Source organism: Micrasema longulum, unplaced genomic scaffold (assembly GCF_059751315.1).
Source record: "Micrasema longulum isolate JH-2025_06_02 unplaced genomic scaffold, ASM5975131v1 h1tg000163l, whole genome shotgun sequence".
Taxonomy (NCBI): domain Eukaryota; kingdom Metazoa; phylum Arthropoda; class Insecta; order Trichoptera; family Brachycentridae; genus Micrasema; species Micrasema longulum.
The window spans coordinates 2362112-2374926 of NW_028277368.1; the positions used below are offsets into that span (position 1 = coordinate 2362112).

Genomic DNA, 12815 nt, shown 5'->3' on the forward strand with positions numbered 1-12815 from the left:
CACGAAAATTTGAAGCCTGCGAGCATACAATAAAAATTAATGACATGGCACAAAATGTATTCAATGTATCAGTTAGATTTTCACGACAAAATTTATTCTTAACTTCGAGAATTCTAAATATGCACCAAGAATGTACAAAACAATCTGCATTCTACCTACCTACGAAGAATGTATAAGGATTGTTATCAGGAGATCAGCAATGTGAGAAGGTCTATTGTTTTACCTCCCACAGTGACACGTTATATTTTCATACGAAATGCAATATTCTACCAGATACTTGACCACCGAATTAAAAAAACTTAATCACATTTGTTTGGGCGCGAAAACCACGGGCACAAAATCTTAGCAACACGTTGCTTACAAAAAAGTGAATAACTCACCTTGAATAGATTTGGAGAACATATCAATATGGAGATATTTTCTACACGGTGATTTTAATTTACCTGTTCTTCAAGAAAGCATGATCCTCTATAATAGTAGCGTTTGACTTTGAGACGAGAGACCAGTGGCCGTTCGCCTTTCGCACGGGAAGCACGGAAGCAGCCTTCGGAATAAATCACGTTAACGGTTCGCGCCAAAATTTTCGCGCAATTTTCATTCAAGGTTCAATCCAAGAAAAAGTTTTTTACAACGCCAAAAACAAAAGTTATAATTCAAAATAATTACATTAAATTTACGTTTCTTGTTTATCATTTAAGTTCTATTATCTTATTAAAACATATATAATTTGATTTGTTTTCAAAGTTTTTGTGCTGTTTTGTTTTGATTTTCAATTAACAGAGAGGTAAATACAATTGCTTTTAATTAAAGCTAGTATATTTTGAAAATTATACACTTTTTGTTTTAAAATAACTCTTTTATATGTATTTCTTTTGTTAATTTGATACCTTTAAACTGCATCGAAAAATTCATAATAGTGTTTTTAATAACTCAATAGTTAAATTGAGTAATTTAAAAATTAATGCGGTATTTTACGATGTTAACCTTTAGGTATTTATAGCATTAGTTTTCCATTTAAGGCCTCAAAAAAGCAAAATTTGCACCTCAATATCAGGGTATCGGAGGTCAAAAACATAAATTATTTATATAAAATTATAAGTGTAATGACAAAAAAGCTGTAGTACGTCATAATAAAAACATTTTTAAGGGAAATTATTTATATATCTAATAAAAAAAAAAAATTGATATTTTAATTTTAATTATATGATAAATAATAATGTTTGTAAAAATAAGTATAAGTTCGTACTTTTAATACTAATATTTACTAACATTAGTAAAAATGTTTGACCACAAAGGTAATACTTTAAGCATACATAATATTAATTAAATAACCACAATTTTAACGCTTTGAATATAAAAAAATTTATTTACAAATGTTTTATTTATTTATGCTTTATTGTTAGTTCATACACCTGAAGAAATAATATAAACTTTTATAAACTTTACTATTTTTTTCAAAATTTCTCAAGAACGTATTTTTCAAATTAATTTTAAATAATTCAATTCCTTCTATTTCTTTTATTTCTTGAGGTAACTCATTGTAGAGATTTGATCCCTGGTACAATGAGTTTTGAGATTCTGTTTTTCTCTTTATTGGTAATCTTATCTTTTTTTATCCCTTGTTTCATAAATATGCATGACATTGTTCGCTAAATTTTATTATTGTTTTTATTTTATTCATCCCCTTAATTATTTTATGTTAAAAAACTGCTACATTATTTTTTATTTTCTGCTTCACTGAGAGCAAGCCAATTTTTTTTTCATTCTTTCTATATTAGAATACATATTTCTTTTGAGTATAATCCCCATCGCCTTATATCGAAGAATTTGTATATTTTTAATTTCCTCTTCATTGAATAAAAAAAGAATGGAAGAACAGTAATTTATGTGTGGATATATGATTGTTTTATAGATAAGAACACTACTCTTTATATCTATTACATTTCGTTATTTAGATATTTTTATATCCTTTTCTATTTTTATTGGTTTTTCTTTGAGAAACGATTTAATGGCATATTTACCAAAAATAGATTTGGCATAATTTATGATATAAAAAAACGAGAGTCAAATTAATACTATGGCACTAAAAAGTAAATATAATAATACTTTTCCATGCAGAAATTTACATTGATGTTTTGATACTCAAACTCCTTTTTTCACGAGAGAGAAAAATAATTTTAAATCCGAAAGAATAGTATTTTTGAAATTATGCTGAAAATCATAATGAATATGTTATTTATGTGATCAAAACGAGATTAAATTATTTATACTTGAATTTAATATTACTGTTTGTCGTTTTGTAGTACTTGAAAAGATATTTATTAAGTTATACGTGGAATCGGAATATCAATGTAATTTTTAAACACATAATGCGTTTTAAACATCGAAAATATTTAAAAACAAAATTTATTTAATTTCTACAAAAATAAAATGATCAACTATATTTTGAGTTTATAAAAAAGCGGGATTCAATACTCTTGGGATCCTCATTACTCAATAGGTTTATTTTTATAAAGCTACGAAACGACAAATAATATTAAATTCAACAATGAATATTTTATTCCTAAGGGGGTTGAATCCAGTTCTTGTCTACAAAAATTTAGATAGACTCAAAATATTGTTGATATAATCAGCTGGTCTAAGAAGCATAAAAATTGAAATTTTTTTTAATGCGTTTTCTAGTATGCAGGTGAAATCATTCGGTGAGAATGTCACCCGCATAAACAAGGGTTTCGCCTCTTTAACTTCACAAATATCAACAGATGGAAGAATTGAAGGATATAGATGTTCAGACACGGGCAGAATGGTGAATGTTACACAGTGTGTAAAATGGTTTCTCAAACCAGCCAATGACAGGTTATAAATCCTGGCAATGCTATAATGCCTGCTAAATGCCTAAAATTCTATATTTCCTTCTATCAAATGTTCTTCATCTCTATTGTCATACGTTATCTTTATTTATTTTTAATTTCATTTTGATTACATTTAAATTAAGTACGAATATTATTCAAATAAAATTATTTGTCAACTCTCCCTTTCCTGTGATGTGTAGCTAGTACACATTGCATATAATCATCATAGCGCGAGTATAATTTGTGCAACGCGGTTACGCTTTTACCATACATACTCAATGTAATCTATTAGTGTAAAATCACTTCACCTAATGAAATAAATCATGAACGTATAAGATCACGTGCGAAAAAATTAAAGAAATATGGACGTTCAATTCTAGGTAAAATGGTGAATGTTACACAATGTGTTTCAACCACTTAATGACAGGTCGTAATCCCCATAAATGTATTGACTTTCATATTTATTCAAAAAAACCTATTTTTTTTGCTTCTGTGGGTTTCGATTATCTCCCTGGTCCCCACCCAATAAACAGATATTTAAAATTTTATATAAATATGTAGTTATAAATGGAATTAAGTTGTAAATAAGTTATACATTATGTAAAGTGTATGTAATATCAAATACTAACCACAAGATATCTTAAACTCGACACTGGCTAGAACACCCCAGTTAAGGGTGAAAAAAGCCAAAAAAACTAAGAAGAAGAAGATTATGTCCCTGAATTTTGACATTCAGAACATATCTACAAACCTTTGAAGATAATTGAAATGTTGTTAAATTATACACAATGTCTTGTCATATTTGTGAGATTATTATTTTTCGTATCATTATTTTTTCCTCGAAACGTCGGATAAATTTTCTTCAATGGTTAAAAATACGCATATTTTTAATTACCCGAAAACGAGATGTTTTGCGCCTTATTAGACAAACAGGGTGGGGTGTATTACGTGGAAGTGACGTGACGCCAACTGCGAGCCGTTTAGTATTTACTCAAATTTGAACCCGAGAATTATAAAAGTTATTTTTTATTGAAATAATTAAGGTTGGTGGGCTCACATACCATTCTCGAGGTCCCGGGTTCAGTTTCAGACAGAATAGACGTGAAACATTGATTTTATCGTGTCTCTGTATGTGAAATTGAACCAAAACCCTGGATAAATATTTTTGACTAGATAGCTGCTCTAGGTAAAAATCCTGAAAAAGAAAATCGAATGAATATATCTTGGGTATACTGGCAAAAAACTTTAACTCGAAAATATGCGGATTTGACTTAATGATGCAGTTTTGTAAAGTTTTTTACGCTCTACATACTGGCAAAATACAGTCATATTAAATGTCATATATCTGTATTTTAAAAAATAAATTTCAGGTTTACTCGGTATTTTATTCAGGCTAAAAGCTTTAAATAACTTAATATTTACTAAATATAAGATTAAGAAACGGACAAATTAAAAACATGTTCTTAAATAAGCACTTAACATCTTACATATTTAAATAAGATATAAAATAGTAAAAAAAACTTAAATGCTTGATTTCTCAAAACAGGGATTTGAGAGTTAAAGCTTTTTGCCAGTATACCCACGATATGTCCGCCGTGTTGTATGGTGGTTCGTGCGAACGCTTACCATTCTTAAGGTTCTGGGTTCAATTCCTGGCAGGTAGGACGTAAAACATTGATTTCAAAGGTTGTTTAAACGAAAATACTCTATTGTTCATGGACTGGTACTTGAAGCGTGAGACCAATCATTTTACCTTCATGTAACATATGATCAAATTACGCTATATTTGATTTGACAATGCAGTGCCTTATGTATCACAAGATTCAGAAAGGAAAATGATGATGATGATGATTAATTTGACATTATTTCAAATTGCCATTTTAGGCGCAATTTGACATATATATTGGCGCTCCAACTTATCTGCTTACATCTGCGGAGAAACGGTGTGAAAGTAGCAGTCATAAGAGATAAATCAAAAACATTTTAAATTTATTTCGTAATCACTTTATGTAAAAAAAGATATTAGAATGTTTTAAGACGCACAAGTAATAGTACCGATAAAAAAGAAGAAAGATTAACTGGTTTACGTAATTTTATCGATCATTTTTTTTATTAGCTGTAGCTTATCATTTTAACTCTACGGTCACTAAGAAAACAGTTATAAGTCGAAAAGAGTACATTTAAATTAATCTTATTTCGAAATTAAGAACATACCGTATAAGTCCGAATATAACGCGATACCGAATATAACACTTGTTTTATATAACTTTAAGATTAGTGGATTTTTTCTTTCATTACTGCTCAAAATATATAGGTCACGTTATATTCGAAGCTGCGTTATATTCGGGCAAATACGTTACTTTTTACTTATTGATGATAATTAATAATCAACATGAAAAACAATAATAACACTAGCACAAATAAAATCATCTGATCTTATTACATCTTGTTAGTCTGTTTAGACATTTGTATTATACGTATATTGTGTTGTGGCCTGCGTCCTTCTTTGTAAGATTTTTTCTTGTTATATTACACCAACACAGAACTGTGTGCACAATAATATAAAGTAAATAAAAAAATATTCTTGGCAGAATCAAAACGATATTTCCTCTAAAATAGGTTATCAACCTCATCAAGCCACTTCTTGTGGCTTAAATATGATTTTATTTTTATTTTATGTATGCGTTATAAATTTGTGCCATATTTTATTAATAAATAAAATATGTTTGATATTTTGTTTGGTTAAAGGTCTATTAAAAAACCAACAATTCATAAACACTTACTCGCAATGTGTATCAAATTATATCTAGAAACTTAACTAACAAAAATATTTATATGGTCAAACTAAGCAGAACTTTCTTTTAATCTGAATTTTAACTTTCAAAATTATTAACAACAATAGCTTTCAAACCGGGAAACTATTTTCTTTATCTGAATTTTTCCCGTAGTGTGTTTTTGATGTTCAGTGATAGTTTTAGAGGTTTTAATTTTTATTTGATCTATTTAAGAATTTTTTGCTATGGTTTGTCTTTTACTATTTCAAAATAAATATTGTACTATCACAAAAAAACAACAATAAGTTATTGCATGTAAAAAAAACGGTGACCTCCGTATCGTAATGGCTAAAACGCTTAACTCACTCATTTATTTTTTTTACTTATATCGGTTTTCGTTAGACACAGTTGACACATATTAGCCCATTTCCGACGACCTTAAAAATCCCCACGGCACGATAATACGACATACAGTGGTTCAATTTTTATTGTATTTTAATATTTTTTTTATTGTTTTTATTTATTTAATTCCAGGCTAATGCACTAACCTGTACACCATGAGACCGACTAGCCTTAACTCTATTTCCTTTAGCAGGATTTTTACCTGAGAGTAGTCGCTGAATATACTTTTAAAAATACAAATCATGAATATACACTATAATTGAACGTAGTTATGCATAAAGCAGCCAGTTCACAATAAAAAAAAATGAGTTATTCGTCAAGTAGTAATGAGTCAATTCGATGTTCTGCTATAAACAACCAGACCGCTTTCATACAAAAGAAATGATTAAATCACTTTCTGAAAATAGCGTCCATCACAGAAACGGCATTTCTCAATTTCTAGAAAACCCCTAAAGCACTAGAAAATCTTAACGAATTAAAAAAATCATTAAAACTGGTCAAATACATAATCCAATTCTTGTGTGGAACGTAAAAAAAAACTAATTCATTCCTTGTTTATCATTTGTTAAAGTCAAAAACATTCCAACTGTTGTGGAGATTTGTTCATTCACTCTTTTCACAAAGGTGCTATTATCTCAGTTTCATTTTTCTATGGCTGGCTGCTTTCTGAATAACTAAGTTCAATTTATTGTCAATCCCTAATTTTACCGTGCCGCGTTAATTTGGACGGTATGTGTGAAATGGGCCGTTGAAATACTGACATACATACACATTCGTATTTTTTTATAATTTTAACACGATATCACTATTTAAATTCTAATATTACTAAAATAAATGCAGTGTGAGATTAGATACGTCAATCAAATAATTATGCAAATAAATTTAGCGACAACTTGTATCGACAATGATTCTTATCTCGTCACTTTTTAATATAAAAGGAATTCTACTTGTAATATAATATTACCTACATGTTAGATTAAAATGAGGTCGGGCTTTTAAACTTTGATTTTTTTATATTAGGATTAAAGTCAACATGCATCGCATAATGACGCAATAAAATATGATCAATAGATAACCCACATAAATTATGTTATATTATAACTGGTGGAATTTCCTCCCCAGGGAGTAATTTAGATCCACATTTATTGCAACATAGAGGAAAAACACTTTCGAGAAGAAAATATGGAAGTCAAGGCATTATCAGGGGTTATGACCTGTCACTGGCTGGTTTAAGCGATAAATTAAAGCATTTCAGTTTGTAAGTGAAAATTATTGATGGAAGTATATTGTTATTTATTTTAGAAATAAAAGACGAGTGATACTCTAACCCACAAATTTAGAATATCCAGAGACCGGTTTCATCGCTTTCACGACATCTTCGAGACTGGCACCTTCATTAAGAAGTTCAATGTATTTATACTAAACAGAGGTAAGGATAGAGAATTCAACATTACTACCGGTGACTGGATATTTCAAATTTGTGGATTAAAGTAGTACTCGTCTTTTATTTCTATAATAAATTAAAGATTTACTCCATTTTAGAATTATAATAAAAACCATTACAAAAGACGAGTGTCTGAAAAAAAAAAGTTTTTTTTTAAAGTTTGCAGCAAAAATTAAACAGCTACTGAGCGCATGGACGGTTGAAATTCTAGACCCATTTACTAAATTAAGATATTTGATAACATTTACATAACATGATAAATATAATATGATAGCTAACATCACAAAAAGTCTTGCAGCTACAAAACGCATCGACGAGTGGAATTTCAACAATATAAGAAAGATATTAAAAAGTTAACAATAAAAAAAACTAAAAAAAAACACAATAATAATACATCGAGCAAAGAACTAGTAAGTATGGCAATTAAGTGAACATGTAACAGCACAAAAAGTAAAATATAAAAACCTAAACAAAAAAACTTATTATTAAGGTTAACAAGATGATAGACGATACTCGAACTCGAAGGGTCGCTGTTTTATTTTGGTATGCAGTTTACAGGATCTATTAACCTTTTCCTAGTAAATAACTGTAAAAACATTTGGTTCACATTTGGCTGTTCCCTGGTAGATGATAATAGATGTGCACCTGTGTGCGTAGTGTAGGTACCAAGGGATCTATTCGCTTCTTGTTAATTTTGTTATTTTAAAACGCATGTTTCCCGCTTAAAATTTTATTAAATATAAACAAATTACAACAGGGATGGAGAACACTTAAGAGAAGTAAATATGGATGTCTAGGCATTTACAGGGCTTATGACCTGTCATTGGCTGGTTAAGTGGCCATTTTACACATTGTGTAACATTCACTATTTTACCTTTTTTTGAACATCCGTATTTCTTTAATTCTTCCACCTATTGTTTTGAGTTATGTTAAAGAGCTGAAACCTTTATTGTTGTGAAGAGATTCATCTAAACGAATTATTTCACGTACTTGGCAACGCTTGAAAACACTATTCCAATTTTCAAACTTCTTTCTGGACAAGTTGGTTTCGTTACAATATTTCCAGTTTGTCTAAACGTTTGTAGACAAAAGACTTGATTTCCCCTCCTAGGAAGTCATAAAGATGATCAAATTACAACAGGTATGGATAACACTTTTGAGAAGATAATATGTAAGTCTAGAAATATAGATATTCAAACATGGGAAAAATGGTGAATGTTACACAGTGTGTAAAGTGGCCACTTAAACCAGCTGATGACAGGTCATAAGCCCTGTAAATGCCTAGACTTCTATTTTTACTTCTCCAAAGTGTGCTCTATCCCTGTGGTAATTTGTTAATGATTTTAATGACTCCCTAGGGGGTGAAATCCAGTCTTTTGTCTACAAACGTTTGAACAAACTCAAAATATTGTAATTACGAGTATTATATATTATTATAAATGGTGACGAGGTCGTATCTTTGACATTTTTGTATAAACAATTGTTTGATATATTTTTTTATTATCACAAGATGTGTTTGTTTTTTTAAGACTATTGGGTGGTTAGATAACTTTACAAATACATTATGCCGAAGGCTCTCAAGCTGTTCAATCCAATTAATTAATTTATTTTTACACTTTATGTACAATTTGTATACACATAAGGGCGGGCATTTGGCCTTTGGCCAATTTCTTCCAACCTACCCAAACCGTTCAGTTTGAGAAAATTACAAGTAGACTTACATATTTTAACAGAATACAATTTTTTATAACCAATGTAAAACAGAAATGAGCTAAAAAAATTATACTGAACTATAAAGAAAGGAGAGGAAGGGTGATAGGTTGGAAAGAAGAAGGAGAAACAAACAACTCAAATATTTAAATCTTGATTTAAATGTAAATAAAGAAGGGCGTCTCTAACATTAGTAGGAGTCTTACATTTAATGTATAGTAAAAAAGAACTTAATCATTTTTTTCATCATTCCCGTTCCGCATCTAATGGTGCATAGGGAATTTTGGAAGGTAAGGTGGTCAGTCTTACGCTTCAGGTACCAGTTCAGGGACTATGAAATATTCTAGTGTGAAAACACCCTTTTAAATAAATATTTTACATCAACCATGACGGGAATCGAACCCGAGACCTCTTGTATAGTAGGCAAATGCGCCGACCATTACTCAGCGAGACCGAGAAAGGACTTTATGTATTGTGTTTTTTTATAAATTCTTTTTTTTTTATGAAATAAAAACGTATTTGAAAAACCTTTATATTACGATGAAATTATTACAATTGTTTTTATTGTTTCAATTACTTGATATTCATTTTTCAGTCGGCCTCGTGGTGTAATGGTCAGCGCGTTTGCCTATCATGTAAGAAGTCTCGGGTTCGATTCCCGACATGGTCATGAAATATTTATTTACATATGTGTTTTCACACCGTAATATTTCATAGTCCCTGGACTGGTACTTAAAGCGTAAGACTAATCATTTTACCTTAATGTAGCAAAAATAATCAAGATACGCTGCAATTGGTGAACCAATGCAGTGCTCTATGGACCATTAGGTGGGGAAAGGGAACGATGATATTTTTTTATATTTATTACAAGTTATTTATTTATCTCAGGTATCTAATTATACTAATTTAATAAAGATTTTTTCTTTTTTCAGTAAATGGAATCCCACTGTACATGAAAAAAAAAGATTGGAAAAGAGATCTCGGAAAGAGTTTTTAAATTTAATATTAGAGCATTCATTTTAAGTTAACGTGTTAAATATTGGTTTAAACTATTGGCAGTATCTACTTTGAAACCACCTTTATTAGATCGGTAATGAATAAAGGCATATTTAAATTATATTTAAAACAAATTTAATCAGTAAAACATTAAAATAAATATAATTTGGAGAATCTGTTTTATGATGTCTACGCTACCCCTAGATTAGAGTCGGTCCCGAAGACTTGATAAGACACGATTAGAATCCAGACCACCGACGAGAGCTTTAGACCATCTACGTCACAGCACAAGATGGCGGATGGCGACGCGTCGCACAAGATGTTGTCATTGCTCGTGGTTTTCGCGCTGGGTGTGCACGGCGTGCAATGCGGCCGCAGGATCATGCGCGAACAGCACGACGCGCTGAGGCTTGCGCACTGCGACGCTAAGTGCTGGAATTTGCAGAAGCCGGAGAAAGGAGAGGTGAGTTAAATCAATTTAATTATGAATCCTTATTTTTTGTGCACATTTTTAAAGAGGATATGCGGCGTTATTTCAGTATGGTTTTTCTGTCATTTTTTCGCAGGTGCCTTTCCAAATAATGTGGGAAAAAGACAACTGCACGTTGGACTGATTATGCATTGCTAAAGTTGTCAAAATTGAGATCTCGCATTCTCGTTTTCCGTAACCTAAAATTGAAAAGGTTTTTTTTTAAAGAAAGTATCAAAAATATTTTTACTGTGTCGACAAGATTTGGTTTTTGTTAAAAATAGCTATCATATTTGTATACTGCGCTTCTGAGACGGGAGATAAAACTGGGCGCTTTTAAGGGTTTTTGATTTAAAAGATAATTTTTTATTATTTGAAAAAAGCAAACAATAAAGACACGCCAATTGTGGATATTTAAGGTGTTTAATTATTTATTTATTAATTTACACGCCCTACGGGCTTTTACATATATTAGAAATCACATTCAAGTGCAGCAATGAAACATAAGTAAAATTAAAGATAACATAAGAAAAACATTAGTTAAAATTAAAGATAACATAAGAAAAACTAAAAGATACAATCACAAGTAAAAATAAGAAAATGTACCAACATAGGTATAGGGTACATAGAAAAATATTTAATAAATTTGCATATTAAAACATACACACATACATATAAGTTTATACATTATTATAGAGATACATGAGAAAAAAAAATTAAATAAAGAACAATATTAAGAAATTTTTTACAAATTAATTTATAACCTTTTGAATACTTAACCTATATTTGTATAAAGACAGACGAAATATATCAACTTCACCATACTCGTTACCTCGCCGGTGTAGTCTAGGTACTGGTGAATTGTAATAATAATTGTGACTGCCAGGAGATTAAAAAAATAACGTTAGCTGCCGAGTATTTCGAACAGGTACTTTTAAGCTGATAACACTAGTCAATTCCGGGACGTCCAATACGCCATTTGCTATTTTATATAAATTTAATAAATCATTTATAATTCTTCTTTTACAAAGAGTTGACATATTTAGTGTACATAATAAATTATCGTAATCAATATTTTCAGTGGGTATATTAAGTTTGTAATTGATGAATCTAAGGAATTTACGTTGTACTCTTTCTAACTTTAAAACGTTTACAAAATATATCGCTATTGTGCCATAATCCAGGGAAAAAATCCGAGAGTACATTTGTATGACAAAAAGTCACACCGTGCATCCTTTTTGATGACTGTAATACGTCTATTGATATAGTCAACGAAAATCTTAATATTTGTATGAAATTTTGAGTGTTTTGTCCCAGCAAATATTTTCTAATGTTTATATGTAAAATACTAGACAACTAGGTTATCGTAAATTATGATAAATCTTTTATCTTGTTTGTTTCAAATACAGAAGACCCGGAATATGGTACAATTTATGGAAAACGAAATATTGCCCTTGATCTTTCCAGGAATCGAACCTGGAACCTCAAGCATGGTAGACAAACGCGCACTACAAAACTACAAGGTGGAATTAGGTTGCGAATCGGGTTGTGGCCCTGTTGTTAGTGTCTCGGACTCACGGACCAAAGGTCCGTGGTTCGAATCCTACTCTACCCCTACTCGATTCCCATTTTCTAATAGTGAGTTATTTACAACTCGTTGAAAATGGCCCTCAAAATTAAATATTTGGGTAAATCATAAGAACGCAAATATTTCTTTTTATTTAAAAAAATAAATAAAAAATTAACTGTACTCGATTCCTTTTTATGATTTTTCTGCTAGTAACCATCGAGCCGGAATCACTTATTACCATCACACACCCAAAAACTAATTTAAAAACAGTCTAACCGTACCATTTTACGAGTGTCCTGAATTTTTAATAAACATGATAAATTTATTTATCAATCGGTAATCGATAATTCAATTATCTGGCATTTTATTTTGTTAATTTATTCAAAACGCCAAGTACAAGAATAAGTGCTCATTGGCGTGCTTATTGCTAAAAGTAAAAAAGTAAAAAGCTAAAAATATCTTCAGGAAAAAAAACAGATTTGTGAAAAGAAAAGTTAGTAAAAATTTGTCCATTAAAACATATAATAAATGATCATAATTATTTTTGAATTATAGCCGTTTTTTGGGCAGATTGAGCTTACACAAATAAAGATAACAA

At 30.1% G+C, this 12815-nt stretch overlaps 1 protein-coding gene across 5 annotated transcripts in view; it reads left to right on the forward strand.

The window, feature by feature from the left end:
* The first annotated feature begins 498 nt into the window (after positions 1-498).
* The window catches only part of Kal1 (anosmin-1 Kallmann syndrome 1), a 93719-nt gene continuing 81402 nt past the window's right edge, over positions 499-12815 (forward strand). The window contains exons 1-3 of one of the 5 annotated variants that reach the window (XM_088242791.1): positions 499-784; positions 10115-10272; positions 10383-10641. In XM_088242791.1, coding sequence (XP_088098917.1) covers positions 10471-10641 — 171 coding nt within the window. In that variant the 5' untranslated portion in view covers positions 499-784; positions 10115-10272; positions 10383-10470. Of the gene's footprint in view, positions 785-10114; positions 10642-12815 lie in introns of all 5 variants that reach the window. The other 4 variants (XR_015825434.1, XM_088242792.1, XM_088242790.1 and 1 more) reach the window with 4 other exon arrangements.